Below are 19,968 nucleotides of genomic sequence, written 5' to 3'. Positions count from 1 at the left end.
CATGGTGACTCACACCTTCAATTCCAGAAAGCGAGCCTTTAATCCCAGGGAGTGGTGGTAGAAAGCAGAAAGTTATATAAGGCGTGAGGACCAGAAACTAGAAGCAGTTGGCTGGTTAAGCATTCAGGCTTTTGAGCAGCAGTTCAGCTGAGACCCATTCTGGATAAGGACTCATAGGCCTCTAGTCTGAGGAAACTAGACCAGCTGAGGATCCGGCGAGGTGAGGTAGCTGTGGCCTGTTCTGGTGCTTCATCTTCCAGTTCACCCCAATACCTGACTCAGGTTTGATTTTATTAATAAGAACTTTTAAGATTCCTGCTACAGTTGTTCCTTAAAATCCTGGCTACAATGTTGACTCAGTGGTTACTTTAAACTTTATTTCCTCCTAAAAAGTTGAAGCAACCATTTGAACCAGGAATTGAACTTTGTATTAAATACTTGATCTCCATCACTCAACAAATCATGTTTTAACACCAAATTTTGCCCTTTTGATGCATCTTTAATCTTATTAGGTAGGTATAAAAATGCACCTGTAGCTACAGAAGTCAGTTCTTCAGTACAACTGAAAATGCACTTCTGATTTTATACAAATATACACAATTCTTTTGAAAACTAAAAATTATAATTTTTATATATTTTTTTAACAGAACTGCATAATCTACAGCATGAGGTTGCCTGTGTTTACCTAACTTTCCCAGAATTTGACACCTGGTAGAGGGTGGCTGGATTTGAAACTCGACCTCCATCTGAGGACAGAGCTGGCCTAACAGGAAAGGAACCACATGTGTGGCAGTTCCCAGTCTTTGCCGTGAAAAGTCCTGCATTCTTACTGGAAACCTCTTTGAATTCATGCCAAGCACTACTCACCACCCTGGTCGCATAAGCACTCACTCATTCACTTGGATGCCCCTCCCACAGTCACCTCTGTCCTGACACACCATCGCATTTCTCTGTAAGATAAGAGAGACTGACAGGGAGTCGCCTGTTACACTGCAGGAGAAGGTGGAGTAAGTTCTCTAACCTCACAAGGTTATGCTCTGAAACTCAACAGAGCTGGGAGACGGAAGGTTCTCCAGCTTGTTCTCCATTTTGTTCTCCATTTTGTTCCAGAACAGAAGGAGAGAGATCAGACCCAAATGAGTGCTTCCCTGCAGAGCCAGACATACAGGAAAAAAAAAAAAAAAGAGGTGGTGGTCTCCTTCCATGTCCTCCCTGACCACATGCCCATCAGGGGCTTATTCCTTCTCCCTCACAGATACCATAATGCCTCCCATGACCCTCTGTAGCATGTCCTGGATGCTGCTTTCCTGCCTGATAATCCTTTCTTGGGTGCAAGGTAAAGTTGCTCTGCGTCTAGCACTGGGTTCTCTATGAGTGTTCAGCGGCCAGGGGAAGAGAAAAGGCTCTGGAGGGTCTCCTGTGTTAAGTATGAGGAATATCCCCACAGGAAATCTTCCTCATCCTTCTTCCCTCTGGATAATGGGGGAGGTAGGATATACCATAGTGCTTCTTTGTCATGTAAGGAAAGTTTCCCATGTTGTCAGCAGGCCTTAATTTGTGTTTGGCAGGTTAAAAAAGGCAAATGGAAATGTCAGGAATGAACTCTAAGGAAGAAGAGAGAGGACAGAGGATGAACCCCCACAGCTTGTAACCCCAGCAAAGGGAGAAAATAAAAGGCTATTAAATGCAGGAAGGATAAAATAAAAACTCAGGCTTTTCCACATGAAGAAGTCTTTCTAAATTAAAAACCTAAAGTTGGGGATATGATAGCTCAGTCAGTAAAGTGCTTGTTAAGCAAGCACAAGGACCCACATGGAATACCCAGAACCCATGCAGATGAAACTCGGTGGTGCATGTTTTTAATCCAAGCACTAGAGAAATGTGTACAGAAATATCCATGGGGAATCACCGGATGGCCACTCTAGCAAGGTCCATGACCCCCGAGTCCATTAGAAACCCTTTTAAAAAATACAGAACGAATAGAGACTGAGGAAAGACACTTGAGACTGATCTCTGGCATTCATGTCTACATGCTCATGTATACTCCTGCACAAACACCCCCCAAACACACACACACACACACACACACACACACACACACACACACACACACACAGAGAGAGAGAGAGAGAGAGAGAGAGAGAGAGAGAGAGAGAGAGAGAGGGAGAGAGAGAATTCACTACCTGAGAATTTGGGAAAGGGTAAAAGTGGGAACTCAGGATTAGAATCATAATTTCAAGTGAGGCTTCAGAAGCATTTTTCAACGTTGACCACCATTCTCTTATCTCCACTCTCTTATTCACTCCATCACTGTCTATATCTCATACAAAACCAGGTGAAGAATCCCAAATGAAAGCACCTTTTCCATGCATCAGCTGCCCCCAAGGCTCCCATGCCTGTAGCTCCTATTGCTCTTCAGTAATCCCACCTTGTTATTTTGATAGCATGGATCTGGACTAATGCAGAAGTGAGCGATGACAGACATGGTTGGGAGCAGTAGAAGAAAGTACTTCTGGGTCAAGGGGAGCGTTGGATTTCAGTCTTCGTGGTTTAGTTGAGTAAGATGAACCCATTCTCTCATCTCTTCTCTACCATTCCCCAGTGGGATTTTAATATCTTTTCCAGTCTGTCCTTCAAACGGCTGGCCTGCCAGATTCATTTCTCAGGACATCTGGCATTTCTGCTCAGGACTGGTGAAACTACCTCCATGTCCTCCCTGGTAAAGAACAGTTTGGCTACCTACCAATACATCTGAATTGGACTCCATGATCCCACACATGTGCGATCCTATCTTTGCCTTGCTTTTTCCCCACAGTGACTTTTATCCCCGTGGAAGACTCCCTCTGACTCCCCAGAAAAAAACAAATAGGTCATAGATCTTGAATGTTGGGTGGCATTAGAGCAAGGAAAATATCAGCTGAAGAGCTGAGTGCTGTGGGATGTTCTGTATGCTGTGAATGTGTTGCTCTGATTGGTTGATAAATAAAATGCTGATTGACCAGTAGCCAGGCAGGGAGTGTAGGTGTGATAAAGCAGACAAGGAGAATTCTGGGAAGAGAAAGACTGAGTCAGGAGATGTCAACCTGATGTCCTGGGAGCAGCATGTAATGGCACATAGGTAAAGCCACAGAATACATGGTGACATATAGATTAACAGAAAGGGGCTGAATTTAAGTGTAAGAGCTAGTCAGTAGTTAGCCTAAATTAATGGCCGAGCAGTTTTAATCAATATAAGCTTCTGTGTGTTTACTTGGGTCTGAGCAGCTGCAGGACTGGTGGGTGAGAGAGATGTGTCCTGACCACAGGCCAGGTGGGACACATGAAAAATGCATCTGTAGTTGAGCTCTGTGGAAGTCTCAGACTTCCCATGGAGTTTGTATGCATATTGTTGACTTTTTCTAAGTTCTCACATGAGACCTTGGAAGACAGTTTCATCAACCTCAGAGATTCTGCACATATAATTTCAGGCAATACTGAACAAAGAAATGTTCCATATTTTCCCTTTATAATATAGATTTTTGTTCGTTTGTTTCTGAAGCAACCTCAAAAGTCCCACCAGTTGTACTTACCAAGAACAGATCGATTTCAGTAAATCCCAATTTTATTCCATAGATTCTGGGGTTTGTAAATAAGACTAAGGACTTCTGGAATAATATTCTACTAGAAGTCTCTTGGCAATTGGGTATGATCATACCAAGTGTGGGGAGACTTTTCACCGTTGCATTTTCAGAAACATTTTCAACGAACAGGTGTTTCAGCAAAGGTATCATGCAGAGTGCTAATGAATCTTTGCCATCCACTGCTTCCCACTTTATAGGGTGCACTACCTATTGGAAATGGACGGAAGTGGAGCAGCTCTGATGTGCTGACCTACTATAACTGGAAGAGGAACCCCTCTATTGCTGCAGACCTTGGTTATTGTGCAGCTTTGTCTCAGGCCTCAGGTAAGACATGTAAAAGCCAGCTCTGACGAAACTCATCTTCTCACATCCAGTTTGACCTCTTGGACATGACTGGGATCTAGGAAATAGTGTTGACTTGTGCTATGCCGTCTTATTTCATGGTTCCTTTTTGTCTCCTCCCCCTTGGAGATGCAACAGTGATTAGCATGAGGAATATCTAAATCCAGAGCAGAGACTGAATTGTTCTTTCTTTGCATTCACAGGTTCACCTGCCCCATTCCTTTTACCTCTTATCTCTCTGTAGGATATCAGAAGTGGAGAGATTACAATTGCGAAACACAGCCTCCCTATGTCTGCAAATTCAAGGGCTAGGGCAGTTCTAATTTCAACAGCTTGAACATATTCTAAAGCTCACATGAACAAGGGAGCTTGTATGAAGAGTCACCCAGAAAGAGCAAGTTCTACCCCTCACACACACACACACACCTAATCCTTCATCTTATCCCTACTGTTCTTCCACCAGTACATTCTCTGGGGACTGTAACCTAAAGATTCAGAACAACAATAAAACGTAGTCAATAATCTGTTCTTTTGTGCTCCATTTTTGCAGTAATGTTGTGTGAAACGTTGCAGAGTAGTTACACAAGGAAACTCTGGTAATCCCTACATCCCAGTTCCAACCATTGTTCCTAAGAACCAATATCTAACTATGTGTCTGCTGGTATGCTGCAATAAAAGTGTGGACAGGGTTCATGGAATGTGATGTTGTGAACAGATGAAGGCATTGTACTCCCTTCTCACTGACTGTCCATACATAATCTTCATGTTTGGATACATGGAATCTGATGTTGTTTGAGTAGTCTACCTCAAATATCATCTTTGTAGCATAACTTTTAGCAAAATTCACTCTACCTTCAATGATCAAACTTTCATAGAATATGGTTTAAAAATATTACTTCCATGGACTTACCATAAAGGTGCAGGTAGAGAGTTCTGGACCTTCTTATTCTCTCATTTCCAATAATATGTCAAAAATTTAATTGGAAAATTGATATCATGTTAAAAGTTAAGAAGAGAAGAAAAAAGAAGACAATAATTGACATTAGAAGGAAAGAAAGAACACGGGAAAGGAAGAGAAAAGATAAAAGAAAAGAAAAATGGGACATTGAAAAAGTTCACTAGAGAATAAAACAGCAAAAATTGGTTTGTTTTCTTTAATGTTAAAGTCCATACATAGGTTAGAAAAGATCTATACAGATAAAATCTATCAAAAGATTATAAAAATATCAATAAAAGCTGAGCAGTGGTGGTGCACACCTTTAATCCCAGCACTTGGGAGGCAGGGCCAGGTGGATCTCTGTGAGTTCCAGGCCAGCCTGGGCTACCAAGTGAACTCCAGGAAAGGCGCAAAGCTACACAGAGAAACCCTGTCTTGAAAAACCAAAAAAAAAAAAAAAAAACCACCTCATCCATTTCTCCATCATTGGGTGATCCCCGTGTCTTTTTGGGGGTCCTGTTTTCCAGGTAGCCTCACTGGTGATGTGAGTAGCAGTCCAGTCATCCTTGTTCCACATCTAGCATCTTCCTATGAGTGAGTACATACCATATTTGTCTTTCTGAGTCTGGGTTACCTCACTCAGGATGATTTTTTCTAGATCCATCCATTTGCCTGCAAACCTCATGATGTCATTGTTTTTCTCTGCTGAGTAGTATTCCATTGTGTATATGTGCCACAATTTATTTATCCATTCTTCAGTTGAAGGGCATCTAGGTTGTTTCCAGGTCTTGGCTGGACATGAGTGGGAGCAATGAACGGCGAGGGTCGAGGGAAAGAGAGCGGGAGATCCCACCTGGATCAAGAACAGAGAGGGAGAACAAGGAATAGGAGACCATGGTAAATGAAGACCACATGAGAAAAGGAAGAAACAAAGTGCTAAAGAGGCCCACAGAAATCCACAAAGATACCCCCACAAAAGACTGCTGGCAATGGCCGAGAGACAGCCGGGACTGACCTACTCTGGTGATGGGATGGCCAAACACCCTAATAGTTGTGCCAGAAACCCCATTCAAGTACTGAGGAATCTGGATGCAGACATCCACGGCTAGGCCCCCCGGTGGAGGGCTGGGAGTCTAATTAGTGAGAAAGAGGAGGGTTTATATGAGCGAGAATTGATGAAACCAAGGTTGGATAAAGCACAGGGATAAATAGCCAAACGAATGAAAACACATGAACTATGAACCAAAGGCTGAGGAGCCCCCAACTGGATCAGGCCCTCTGAATAGGTGAGACAGTTGATTGGCTTGATCTGTTTGGGAGGCATCTAGGCAGTGGTACCAGGTCCTGGGGTCACTGCATGCGATAGCTGTTTGAAACCTGGGACTTATACAGGGACTCTTGGCTCAATCTGGGAGGAGGGGACTGGACCTGCCTGGACTGAGTCTATCAACTCGATCTCAGTCCTTGGGGGTGGCCTTGATCTGGAGGTTGTGGGAATGGGGGTGGGCTGGGGGGAAGGGGAGGGGGGCAGGAAGGGGGAGAACAAGGGAATCTGTGGCTGTTATGTAGAACTGAATAGTATTGTAAAATAAAATAAATAAAAGAAAAAACATCAAAAAAAATCAATAAAAATAAAAATTTCCTTCAAGTCATGGTGCTTGAGTTGAGTGAGTCAGAAAGACTACTCTAGCAAAGTTTTTCCCTGTGCTTCAAAAGCTGTGTGTGTCATTAACTGAGTAAACATTGGGTGCTCTCTACTTCCACGCTGTTCTTACGTAGTAGCTACCAGGGGACTAGTGCTAGTGACCTTTGACTGGAGGTGGTCTGAATGTGTCTCATCTTTACTGTGTACTGGCTCAATTGTCCCACAATGCAGAGCTCTACACGTAGTGATTTTCTACTGTGATATTTGTTCTGCCTGTGCTTCACATACCTGTTGGAATTCCCCTCATAGCTCTACCAGTTACTCACTACTGTTGTGTCCTGGATCTGTCTTCAAGTGACAGTTTTTTAAAAGTTGGGTGTGGTGTCTATGTTTGTAATCTCAGAACTGGGGAAGCAAAGACTGATGGATCTCAACCATCAGGGATGAACTGAGGAATTTCAGGCCACTTGAGATACCCCATATTATAAAACAAAGTAGACAGATCCTGAGTACTAACACTGCCTAGGCACCTTAAAAACACAGGGGTTATCACTGATACATGTGTACATGCACACTCACACAAAAAAAATAAATAAATAAAATATTAATATTAGAGTTTGTGTGGTCCCACATCCCAGGTCAAGACTTACAAGGAGTTTCTTAGCTTTTTCTACTCTAGAAAAAATAGGAAGTATAAAAGATGGAGAAGTTGGATAAATAATTTGCCTAAGCTGTGGTAAGAATTAAGTGTTTTAAGACTGACTTTGAGGTGTCATTTTTCTCCTCCTTCAGACAGGTCTTGAAGAAATTATTCTTGTCTTTTACCATGAGAACTTGATGAATGCTGTGAGAAAAAATTCCCATAGGAATGCTGGAGTCTCCCTGGAAATAGAGACTGCAAGAGTGTCCTCCCCTCACCAAGGACCCACACTTAGCCTTAAGCCTTTCTCCCAACGTCTTATAGGTGTAGAGGGAGGAAGAAGCTATGCCTTTGGCTCTTCTCTAAACACCAGAAAAGGGATCTTCCCTCATGGTTACATTCTCTCGTTAGTCCCAAAAGAATTTGTTAAAGTACTTTCAGATTTTCTTTTTGTCTTGTTGGAAAGAGATCAAGAAGGTTCTAGAGTCTTTATGCCTGCACTATTCTGGTAAATCCATTTTATTTTACTATATTCAGTAAAAATTACCATTCATATAGTTTGCATTTTTTAATGTTAGACTTCAAAGATGATTCTTGAAGTACTGAAATCATCAGCCATCAGCCCCCAACTGAAGCACTGACTGGGAGGAAGTCGCAGTATAATCCTCAATGAGGATGGCCTACATTCTTAGTTACAATGCAGTGGTAAGCATGCACTCTTAGGCACTGTATGTATGGATGGAACTGAGTAGCAATTGTCAGATGGTCTCCTCTGCCATCCTGACAAGCTTTGTCTTATTTGTCACTTGAATATTTTGGTTTCCATTTTCATGTCTTTGCAGAGTTTGTGTATGTTTCTTGTTTTTTGTTTATTTAGTTATTTGTTTGGTTGTTTTTTAAAGTAATAGAGGAAAAAAGAGTTGGGTGGGTAGGAAGGTAGGGATAATCTGGAAGGAGTTGGGGGAGGGGATAAGTGTGATCATAATATATTGTATGCAAAATTTTTTCAATTAAAAAATGGTGTGCAGGGCCAGAAAGATGGCTTGATGGGTTAAAGTTTTGTTTCTCAATCCTGATGACCTGAGTTGGTTTGCCTTCATATTCAGGGTAATTATTAAACATAACTGGATGCAGAGTCTCCCATCTGTAAATTCAGGATTCCTATGAAGAGATGGGAATCAGAGGAGTTAGGACAATTCCCCTGACCCTTGTAAGTTTGCTGTGTGGCAAAAATAAAAGAGACTCTGTCTCAACAGAGAGAAGGCAAGAAATGATTCCCAAAAGTTACCCTCTGATTTCCATGGGCACACTGTGGTATTCATACACCCATACTCACATGCATACATTAGTGAGAAAGAAGAGGGTTTATATGAGCGAGAATTGTTGAAGCCAGGGTTGGATAAAGCACAGGGACAAATAGCCAAACGAATGGAAGCACAGGATCTATGAACCAAAGGCTGAGGGGCCCCCAACTGCATCAGGCCCCCTGAACGGGTGAGACAGTCATTTGGCTTGATCTGTTTGGGAGGCAGCCGTGTGTTAGTGCCGGGTCCTGGGCTTGTTGCATGAGTTGACTGTTTGAATCGTGGGACATATGCAGGGACACTTGGCTTGGTCTGGGAGGGGGGGACTGGTCCTGGCTGGACTGAGTCTACCAGGTCAATCCCGGTCCTCGGGGGAGACCTTGATCTGGAGGAGGTGGGAATGGGGGGTGGGATGGGGGAAGGGGGAAGGGGGGCGAGAGTGGGAGAACAGGGGAATTTGTGGCTATTATGTTGAAATAAACGATGTTGTAAAATAAAAAAATAAAAAAAAAAAAATTTTAATGGACCACAAACACTCAAAGTGTGACTAAAGTTTTATTATTGCTCTCTGAGACTTCAGGCCACAACATATACAGAAATGACTAAGGCAAGATCTGGAAAGAGCAGATGAGGGATCTGATGTGGACCTTGGATAAAACATGTTCTTCCTGAGTGAGTCTTCATATTTAGTCTCTTGTCCATGGTGAGCTTCAGGACAAATTTTGGTTATTTGTTTTGGATAAGGCTAACCACTGAATTTGCAGACATAGGGCAACTTCATATCACAGGTATTATCTCTCCATTTCAGAAATCCTGGAAAGAGAAAGAGGGTTAAGTATTGAGCACTGTGGATCTTGAGAATGTAATGAAAAAATGCCTAAATCTGTGGCTTCAACTTAGAAGTCACTTCCTCATGCTCACTAGTGGTATAACCTAGAGGAAGGAGATATCCAAGAAACCAATAAAGAAGATGAGAGAGAACAAGACCACATTCCATTTCCTAACTCAGAGGTATCCAGGAATGTGAGAAGATGGGTACACCTCTAGGCAAGGTAGCTATCTCTTTCTTACCTGAAGCTCTTGACAAGCTGCCACAGAAGCCACGGTCTAAGGCAGTGAATGGATTCCTCTCCCAGTTAAGGTAATTCATCACATCACTGTTACTCCACTCCCATCCATCTCCATTGGGTTGTTCACCCTGATGAGGCAGTAACCAGATAAAAGGTAAGGTACTGAAAGTTCTGCATGTGTGAAACCTCAATGAAACATTGGATTCCCTCCCATCCTCCAAGAACTCAGTAGATCATACACAATTTTCAAGAACACAGCAATAGAAATTATTGTTGTCTTTGCTTCTATTTATAAACTCAGAAACTACTGAAAAATTAGGACTCACTAAAATTTCTTTGAAATATAAATGGTGGTAAACTAGCAATGTCTTCTAAAATGGAAGTAGGATGTTTATTCTATAAAGAGAAAATGTAGATTGTCTCTTTATTCTGTATTTCTTGATAACACTGAGTGCAGGGTCCCTGAAACTGAGGAAGAATTCTTCCAATGTCTCATGTGAGACCTTGGTAAAAGTCAGTAACTGGCACATGACCTTCATCTGAAGTCTAGGAATCCTCATAGAGCTCAGCTCTACAACTGACCCTGATGGTTTCCCTTGTCCCAGTGTTACCCACTGTCTGACCTCTGTGTCTTTTAGGCTTCTTTCTGGGAAGGCTGAGCAAGTGTGCCTATGTGATAATAGCATATGAGAGGATACAAACAAGAGGGAATCATACCAGGGTGGGATCGTGGAGCCCAATCCAGACGTATTGGTAGCTGTTCCCGGTGCTCTTCACCAGGGAAGACAGAAATGAAGCCTCGGATCCACTGAGCACAGACACGAGGTGTCCTGAGGGCCTCTTCTGGCAGGCCAACTGTGGGAGTAGCAGAATACAAAGGAGATTTAAACGTCACTGGATAATGGCAAGGCAGAGGTAGGTAAGGGCACAGACTATATTGGAAGTCAGGTATTCATATTAGGCACAATGAACTAGAAATTATGGAATCCAACATTCCCCCATGATCCACTTGTACTTTCTACCTCCCAAGACTCACTTCTGCATCAAACCATGTCTGTGGTATCCGAAACAAGGCATAACAGTAAGAACCATAAGCCCGGGAGCCTGCGGGACAGCTAATGCGTGGTGAGGGTACTTCTTTCAGGGAGTCTTCACCTGGAGTGGAGTAAGATAAATCAAGCAATGAAAAGTGGGATTTAGATGGTCGGTCAAAATAGGGGCTATTTTTAGTAGACTATTTCTTGAAAGGAAATCAATACTAAGCCTTATTGTCTTTGAAACTTTTTTTTTTTTTTTTTGTAATCAACAGATGAAGTCAATGGTGCAGCCTCTTTTTTCTCTTCCTTCCTATATATTAGTTCATGACTCTACCAACTCTGGGCTGATAGACTTAACTTCAGTTGTCCATCTATAGTCTTCCATAGAGTTCATTGTTAATCATCATTTTTCCCCTATCATCCTACCAACATAAATTACACCATCCTAACAAAATGATAAATCTTGTCCTTTACTGGTGACAGACCACCATGAGACTTTCCACAGCCAATGATCTGGAGGAATGCAAGATGGTGGAGCTGTTGCAGCAGGTTTCCTATATGGATATTTCTCATAATTCTTCATGAGACTTTCATCTGCTCCCTGACTCTCAACACTCACAGGAACTTGGTGCTAGAGCCAGAGAAGTCTTACCTTGCACCTGAGATAAGAGCATCAGGCAGGAGAGCAGCATCCAGGACAGGCTGGCAAGGGCTCTGCGAGACAACATCTTGTCTGAGAGGGAAGAACAATCAGAGTCACTCCAGGTAGTGTAGTTAGAGAGGACATGTAGAAAGAACCATGCTTTCCTTCTTTTACTAGTTCTGTAGGGATATACTGACTATCCTGTCATCCCCCTGTGGTCCAGAAATCCATGTTTCTTTCTTTCTCTGAAAGCTCCATAGGTAGCCTTGATTGAGTCACAAAGCTCTGCATTATGCGAGAGCAAGAACTCTGGAACACCTTCTCCTAGTGAGGGGTGAATCCCTGCAAGTCTCTCATCATCTTTCAGCTCCTGCTTACCCTTCTTGCAGAAATCTGGAGTGGTTTGTCAGGGCAGAGATGACTCTGCTTTTATAACAGGATTTGAGGGAGGGACATCCAAGAGAATAACTGGAATGCTGATGCAGGTTAGGATGGTGGGTTGTGCTTGGCATGGACTAAAGGAAGTTCCCAGAAAGAGCAGGAGTCTCTTCCTGGAAAAGATGGAGAATTTTCACAAATATTACCTCCTTCCTGTTAGCAGTCCTGCTTTACCCTCAGGTGTGAGTGAAGTTTAACCTTCCACACCCTATTCTAGATAGTCCATTCCAAGAAACACAAGTGAACAGCAGCAGCATTGGGGTACAAATTATGTTCTGACATAGTTTTTAAAAATTATTACCTGATGAGTTAAGGAAAATAAAAGTGAGAGTTAAGGAAAATAAATGTAAGAGTGTAAATAGAATCAATCTGGAAAGCCTCACTTGTATTGACATTTCTTTATACTTGTCTGGAATACTTAAAATGACTTAGTAAAAACTGAGTGTATTAGGAATTTTAGTTATAAATTAATTGACAACAAAGGATAAATTAATGCTAAAAGGTGAAATAATGATTTAGATATGAGGATACAGCTTCATATCAGTATGTAAAGTCAGCTTTCAATAAGTCAACATTCTTGTTAGAAACTTAAGAAAAACCAGCTGAACATATTTACCCGGCATGTACTTTTCTAAGGTTACAAATAAATTTCTGTTCATTGTACTCTAGTCTGGCAATTTATTGCCTTGAGGAACCATCCACAGAGTGGGATCTCACATTCACTGGGATCATGTAGACCCTTTCACAGTAACTGTATAAGTCTACTCTTCATTTCATACTCAGTGTTTATTGACAGTTCTCACTCTGTGACATCCATACTCATGGTTCCAAAGAAATGATCTAGTGGTTTAGTTTTGATTAAGACAGGGTCATCAGCCTGTGTCATTCACATTTACATATATTTAAGTAACAAATAGCCATTGACAGGCAAGTCCTTCAATCCAAGATACTCAAGAGGCCGAGGCAGAAGGATTAAAAGTTTAAGAGCTGTCTGAGCTAAAAGATAAGGTCAATGTGGACATCTTATTAAAGAACCTATCTCAAAGCAGAAAATAAAAATAGGCCTTTAAGTGTAAGTTGGTGGTATAATATTTGCCTACCATTTGCAATGCCTTGGTTTCCATCCACAATAGCACATTAACACACACACACACACACACACACACACACACACACACACACACACACAAAGATGTCATCACCTTGAAGTACTCCTTAATTAGATTAAACAGAGACAGAAATAGTTCACTGAAGAAAATGTTAACCCCTGTGTGCAAATGTTTTAGTAGTTTTTATGACTAAATGGAAAATATGCATTCTGAAGTACAATGATTGCTTTCTAGAAAAAAAATAACAATTCTAACAAACACGTAGTTCATTGTTTTCTATACAGCACCTTGACTCTTTGATATAGCAGTCCTAACAGATGAATAGCATCTATAGACCAGTGTTGACTCCTCGTTTCAATAAGCCAAAGAGGAAACATTAATTGTGAGATAGGTGGTGCACACTCCTCTTTTTCATCCCTTAGAGCATTTCCATCCTTTATTTTACTTATTCTTGTGCTATAATCACCCAAAAGCCTGTCATGCCATTCCTTTTAAAATATTATAGTTAATATTTGTTGAAAGTAGGAAAATAACTGTATCTTCTCCATAAGTTTTCAAAACTTTTCTTGAAACAGCTGTGTACCTGGACCTCTGCCACTCCTCTTTACCCTGGACAGTGTTAACATTTCTGATGGGACACCTCTGATGGAAATCAATTCAGACAAGCTTTGCCCCATAAAGTCTTTATTTATCCTTTGAAAATAACATTTCAGTCAATAAAAATTCCATTTTGTATCTGTCTCTTCTGCCAGCACATTTGCTAGTTCATTCCACTCAATTTTCTTCCTGAAAGTCTTGTTTGTACTTCTTTTATATGTAAGCTATTACCCAAATGGCTGACTACTTTCAGGATTTTTCTGTCTGCTCTTGGTAATCTGCAAACTGAATATTATGCATCTAAGTCAAGCTTGTGTTACTAATCCTACTTGGGTTTTCTCTGGTATTACTGGATCTAGCAAGATGCACTCTGTCATTGATGTGGGGGCGTGTAAAATCATATTTCTTCTGACATATCTCCTACCCCTTTCTCTTTCTCCTCTCTGATTAATATTCTTACTGTGTATACGTTTTATTTTTTTTCTGATGGTCTTTGCGTATGCTGCTTCATGTTTTCATCACATTATCTTTTTCTGTTTTCAAGATGATGTTAAATCCATAAGTTCACTGACTTCTTATAGAATACATGTAGTTGCTTGTAAAACAGCTGTTTTTCATTTTTCTTCTTGTGTTTTTTATAGAAATGATGTTTGATCCTTTCCTAGAGCTTTCACATCTCCGTATACACTGTTTTTCTTGAACATAGTATATTTTTTTCTAATACATTCTTTATGAAAAGAGGTACTAGTTACTGTTTTTCCCTACTGATAGAGGAAGGCAGGAATTGTGCTTGGCTCTTCATCACCAGAACCTCATGGGTCCTTTTAAGGAAGCAGAAAATTCCATGACAGTACTGTGGGTCTGCCAAGAAGTATAGATTATAAGCATCTCACTGTTACTGATGATCTACATTATAAATTCAGGAATTTCTAAAATTGCCTTTCCTAATGGACAGTAACACTGGAGGTTGCTCAATATAAGCAGAAACTAAAATGCTTTGGTGATTCTGCAAATACCAAACAGCATTTGCTTGGTTACTTCAATTATCTAATTAGCCTAAAGAAAATCTATTGGTTTAAAGGATCTTCCGATATTTTTCCTTAGAAAAATAATAATTTCTAAGACTTCTTATAGCAGCACTACCTATATGTCTGAGTCACATTTTACAAATATCTCCTTCCAAGGTAGATTCGAAAAGAAAGAAGAAAATGACTTTTCATAGAATGGGCAATGTCTTCAACTTCTCAGGACATAGCCTCCATGAGCTGGCTCCACACATTAAAAAGTTAAGTGTGTATCATTACACATTTCCCCTCAGGCCTGGGTGGAACTGAGGAGTACTTTTCAGTTCATAGTTAGTCTCCTCTAGAGAGCCTAACTATAAAAATACAACACAAAAGCACAGAGTATGAATGAAATGTTTATTGTTGTTCTCTGATAACTCAATCCACTACACACAGAGAAGCAACAGAGAATGGAGAGAAAGAGGGTGGAAGAATGCAGAATGGGAGTCAGATCTGTGAGTCTTCACTCTTGCCTCTTTCTTTATGACAGATTACTGAAAAAAATAGGTTGCTGGCTCCATTTCCTACTCCTTGTACTTTCAGTACCTTACACCTGTAATCTTTCTACTTCAAAAATTCTAGAGAGGGAGGACATAAATTATATGGGGGGTGGATCTTGTGAACCCAGTAAAGCCACATTTCTGACTCTAGTCAAGGTCCTAGTACAAGACAAGCAGATAGAAAAAAGGAGATGAGCAGATGAGAAAGAAAGGTGATGAGACAAGAGAACCAACAAGAAATTTCATAGTTTTGGGGAATTCCAAATGCCAAGACCTAGAAATGGGGTGGGAGAAATGGAAAACACAACTCACAGATGGTTTCTGTTTCTCACCTGTGCCTTTTGACAGGCTCCTGAAATAACCATGGTCTGAGGCAATGGAAGGATTCCTTTCCTGGTTGGTGTAGCTCAGTATATCAGTGTTACTCCCTTCCCATCCACATCCACTGATTCTTGGCCATGTAGAGGAGGGAGCCATCAGAAGAGAATGGCCATTAGGCTCTATGTTCATGATGCCTTTAGCTGGAAAACTGGGTTCTCTCTTCACCTTCACAGAGCTTAGTCTGCTCATCCACATACTACTAAGAGCCATTTAACAAACTATGCTTTCTGAATTCCTCACTTCAATTGACAAATCCCAGAAAAGTTGCTATTAGTACTTTGAAGCCATTGAAATTTATGTTTCAGTCTAAATAAAATTTAGTCTGTATGTATGGTTTCCTTTGCATCTGGAAAGGTAGTATCTAATGCCTAAAGAGAAATTATAGATCTTATCTTCATATGGAGTTCACTGGAACCCTACATGCAGCCACTAGAGCTTAAAGTAGAGATTTCTACAACCTCTCATGAGAATTGTATAGAAGAAAACAATAGGCTCCTGAGCTCTGTCGAAATGTGAAGATGATCACAGATCTCAGCAACCCAGTTTGCCATGGGCACTTCTTCTTATTGAAGTTGTCACCCATCATTTAAGCTTGTTGTCCTCTGGGGTTCTTTGAGAAGCACAGAAAAAATAGAAAGGATGGACTTGTGCAACGATAACATCATGGCAATCCCTTCAAATATGCTGGTACTTGGTCACATGATTCTTCACCATGAAAGGCAGGGAGAAAGTCTTAGCTTCACTGAGCAGAAACAAAACATGATCCAGGGGCTTCTTCTGAAGGCCAACCTTGTAAGGTATGGGATGAGAAAAAAGTGACCTCTCCTGGCAAATGGCAGGATAGACATAGGTAAAGTGAGAGGGTTACATGAAAAAAAATGGGGTGTTCATGCTGATTTAATTAAGCACAGAAACTAAAAAAAAATTCCCCCTGTGATTGACAAATACTTTCCACAGTTGTCCCCCACCTCCATAGACACAATTGTCAGCCCTCAACATCTGCAACAAACTAAGATTTTGATGTTCTAATGAAGCATAGCAGTGGGAATCATAGGCCTTGGGGCCATTGAGGCAGTTGATGCATGGAGAGGGTGGTTCCTTCTGATAGGCTTCACCTAGGGTAGGAGGAGATAAATACAGGGATAGTATGATGGAAAGTGGACATTAGGTGGAGATATAAATTTAGAAAACATTTATGAGGTCTGTCTTCTGAGATTGTCTAAAATCTTGATAATCTCCCACTATTTCTCTCTCAGCTATTCTTGTTCATTAAAAAAAGCATATTTTATGAGAAAGTCTTTTTATTTTACTCTTCTCCCTCATTCTAGGGCTAAAAGTCACCACACTGCACTTTCCATTTCACCTCTTTCACACGGTGTCATTTTAATCCACCCACTGATACAAATTAGAAGTTTCTGATAATGGTTCACCATAAAAGTTCCCATTGTTAGTGATCTTGAGAAAGACAGAATAATGGAGAAGTTGTGGACAAGTGTGTGTGTGTGTGTGTGTGTGTGTGTGTGTGTGTGTGTGTGTGTAAAACCTTCCTTATCATGAACACATGAGAATCTTAAGAACCTTTACCTGTTTCATAGTTGTGGACATTATCAAGGTGCCCAGTGATGCCAGTAGAGAAAGCTAACATTGCCCCTGAAATGGGAGAATAAATGGAAAAAGCAGTACTGAGAACATGCTGGGGGATGGGATGCAGTATCATACCTGTGAGGAAGCAATCAGAGTCACTTAAAGGAATGTGATCATAAAGAAGACATCCAAACACCCAACTGCCTCTTGCCTGTTGCCCATGTTTAATCTCCTTCCTATTGGTCCCCAATTCCTTTTAAGTTTTCTATATAAGTAGAGTGTTTATACTCTTTGTTTCCACTGAGAAATCTTGTATCAGGAATTGTTGAGTTGCAGACTATCCACATTCTCTGATGATGACACTGCTTATATCCTCTACTACATGAGCAAGAGCCTCTTCTAGGGCTTTTAGCTTTCTTTATCTCCTACAAATCTGACTGTCAACTATCATCTAGAGTAGTTTGTAGTACCAGCAAATAGCGATTTCATAAGAGTATTTGAAGAAAGGGCACTTATGTGAGTGAGAGGAATGCATAAGATAAGGTCATGGGTAGGGTTCGTCATTGTTCAGGAAATTTTCCACTACCCCTGGATTTGTTAGGAATACTTCCTCTTTCTAATTAACATGTCAGCTTTTTCTTCAAGTTCTGTGAGAATTTTTTCCCCTCAGTTCCTTCTTCACTGTTTGACTGTGATATCAATTCTTAGATATTCAAAGTTCATATCAAAATAAATTACTTATAAAATCACAAGAACTTACATTTAATTTAGCTAATATGATCATGTAAATTCTGAGTCTTAAGTGTAGTTGAGAAAATAAATTAGAAGTAGTACCAATATTTAAAGTTATATAAGAAACTGAAGTTTAGAGCAGGCATGAGCCAGGTGTGTTGTTTCGATAAATAATGGCAAAGGAATAGGAAAAGAGGCAACCAGGCAACCTAACACTTGGTGGGCCTACAGTGACATGATACATACAGATGGAGGGAGTAAAGAACAGAGGCTACAGAATATTCAGAGCCAGCATTGTATAAAATCAGTGCAAAACTTCATGGATTATGAAGTCCACCTCTACTTCAACAAGAGGCTACTCAAGCACTCTTGCAAGATTGTCATTGCCTATGATTAAAACTAATTCCACCTCATTTCCATTGGGAAAATAGCCAGTTCCATGTAGATGTGCTAAAAGGGTGCAGTTGTCTGCTTTGTTTTTTAGTTAGGCTGGGAATTTCTTCAGAAATTTGAATATCACACTGCTATTGTTACTACATAGCTTCATCTCTAGTGAGGTTATGAAAGTAAGTTCATACCTTGTAAAATCAGGTCTTAAAAGTCCGTGGAACTTCTTTAAGTAATCTAATCATAGCTATAGACATCATATTTATTTCCTAAAAGGATACATGCATTTTTTTAAAAATAAAATGCACATGGAACTGTAAAGTAAAACACTGGTAGAATTATGAGCTTAGGTAGGCAAAGCCTCTTATGTAGAGGCTCAGTAGACAAACTGTAACATTTAAAAATGTCAGAAGACACATTTCAGGGGATGAGTTGGAGGGAAAGTGTAGTAGATATGATCGTATTTCATTGTATGCACCGATTACATTCCCAAAGAATAAAAAATAATTGCAGGGCTAGGAAGATGGCTCAGCAGTTAAAAGTGTGAGCTGATCTTGCAAAGGATCACAGTTCACTTACCAGCATCCAAGTTGGGCAGCTCAAAATTGACTGTAACAACAGTTCCAAGAGATCTGATGTGTGGGAAATGATCCCTTTACAAGAGCCCAGAACCCTTATTCCAAGCATGGCATATGTGGAGAGTTACTGAAAGATGTTGTATCAGGCTCCACATCAAAAATATCCTTGAGCTCATCCTTACTGAACATAGTCCAATGAAAAACACTGCTTTAAGATACAACAATCATATGTCCAGGTGTTCCTTTAATCCTTGCATCTTAGTGTAAGGTGATCAGAGAAAGTGACAGAGATAAAACAAGGCTCTATGCTCCTTGTAAAATAAGGCAGAATGACAGACTTTCTAATCTCTAAGACCAATAAGCAAAGCGATTAAAAAACTGGAAATCTGATGTTAATTACTGGAGTTGAGAAAACTTTGTAAACGTAAATAGAATATACAGTTCATTCCCCTCCTGACAATGACACTGGCATCCTTCTGTAAGAGCACTTTTTTTTTTTTTTACACTTTCTGTCTCTTCTAAGTTCTAGGCAGACTTTATTCACACTTGGATTAAAAAAATAAAAGTACTTTTTACATACATAGACTAAGCCATACATAATCTCAAAAAATACAAGAAATAATTAAAGAAAACCTCACCACATTTTGTCTTTAATTGAAATAATATAAGAATTCTAATAAGCCTTTGGGATACAATGTTTTTAACTGCAATGGAACACCTTTGTTTTACTGCTGACTAGCTAGACATGAGGAGTTTGTTCAATTTCTATGCTTACCAAGTTGGCCTTGTGATATTTACAGTTCATTTCTTGGCAAGAAAGAAATTCTTATTCTTGGAATGACCAAAGCTAGATTCTAATGTTTCCTCTGTCAAAAGATAAGAGATTCTCATTGTACTTTGTATCAATCTTCTCCGCTGTGTCAAATAATGCTTCATGAAATTATATTTAGAATATGAGTGGGAAATGATAGCTTTACAAGAGTTCCGTACTCTTGTTCCAAGCATGGCATATGTGGAGAGTTACTGGAAGATGTATCAGGTTCCACGTCAAAAATATCCTTGAACTCATTCTTATTGAACAGAGTCCACTGAAACACACTGCTTTAAGATACAATAATCTTATCCAGCTGTTACTTTAGTCCTTGAATCTTATTTTAAGGTGATTAGGAAAAGTGACAAGGATAAAACAAGGCTATATGCTTCTTGTAAAATAAGGCAGAATGACAGATTTTCTTATCTCTGAGGCCATAAGCAAAGCTATTAAAGAACCAGAAAGCTGATGTTGATTACTGGAATTGAGGCAGAAACATGCGATCATTGAACTGTGCCTATCTCATGAACTGTGCCATTATTGGGGCCA

The 19,968-nt window shown here is 40.3% G+C and overlaps 2 protein-coding genes across 3 annotated transcripts; one reads left to right on the top strand and one right to left on the bottom strand.

Annotated features, from left to right (window-relative positions):
* Positions 1 to 1,266: 1,266 nt before the first annotated feature.
* On the top strand, positions 1,267 to 4,274 carry LOC114694460 (pancreatic beta cell growth factor-like). Its single transcript, XM_028871405.1, is given in 5 exon segments — positions 1,267 to 1,336; positions 2,336 to 2,434; positions 2,640 to 2,779; positions 3,818 to 3,944; positions 4,207 to 4,274. Coding segments are annotated over 5 exon segments (498 nt in total). The 5' UTR covers positions 1,267 to 1,272.
* Positions 4,275 to 9,024: 4,750 nt separating this feature from the next.
* On the bottom strand, positions 9,025 to 11,831 carry LOC114694439 (regenerating islet-derived protein 3-beta-like). Of its 2 annotated transcripts, XM_037203443.1 has the most exons (6): positions 11,617 to 11,831; positions 11,248 to 11,328; positions 10,595 to 10,713; positions 10,276 to 10,413; positions 9,560 to 9,686; positions 9,025 to 9,301 (listed from the first exon to the last, which is right to left on the bottom strand). In XM_037203443.1, exons 2-6 carry the CDS (start codon positions 11,321 to 11,323, stop codon positions 9,234 to 9,236), a joined length of 528 nt encoding a protein of 175 aa, XP_037059338.1. In that variant the 5' UTR covers positions 11,324 to 11,328; positions 11,617 to 11,831; the 3' UTR covers positions 9,025 to 9,233. The 2 variants fall into 2 exon arrangements, with proteins under 2 accessions (XP_037059338.1, XP_028727218.2); XM_028871385.2 differs by lacking the exon at positions 11,617 to 11,831 and having other exon boundaries at positions 11,248 to 11,471.
* Positions 11,832 to 19,968: the final 8,137 nt, after the last annotated feature.

Source organism: Peromyscus leucopus, chromosome 3 (assembly GCF_004664715.2).
Source record: "Peromyscus leucopus breed LL Stock chromosome 3, UCI_PerLeu_2.1, whole genome shotgun sequence".
Taxonomy (NCBI): Eukaryota; Metazoa; Chordata; class Mammalia; order Rodentia; family Cricetidae; genus Peromyscus; species Peromyscus leucopus.
Note: the sequence above shows the minus strand (reverse complement) of the source record. Positions and strands in the feature narration are given on the sequence as shown.

Bases quoted from the DNA above. Each gene is read 5' to 3' on its own strand.
- LOC114694439 (XM_037203443.1), bottom strand. From the start codon at position 11,323: ATGTTGTCTCGCAGAGCCCTTGCCAGCCTGTCCTGGATGCTGCTCTCC. The intron at 10,714-11,247 runs GTAAGACTTCTC...ACTCCACTCCAG, and splicing joins GCTCTTATCTCAGGTGCAAG to GTGAAGACTCCCTGAAAGAA. The intron at 9,687-10,275 runs GTATGATTCCCT...CTGCCTCATCAG, and splicing joins GGCTCCACGATCCCACCCTG to GGTGAACAACCCAATGGAGA.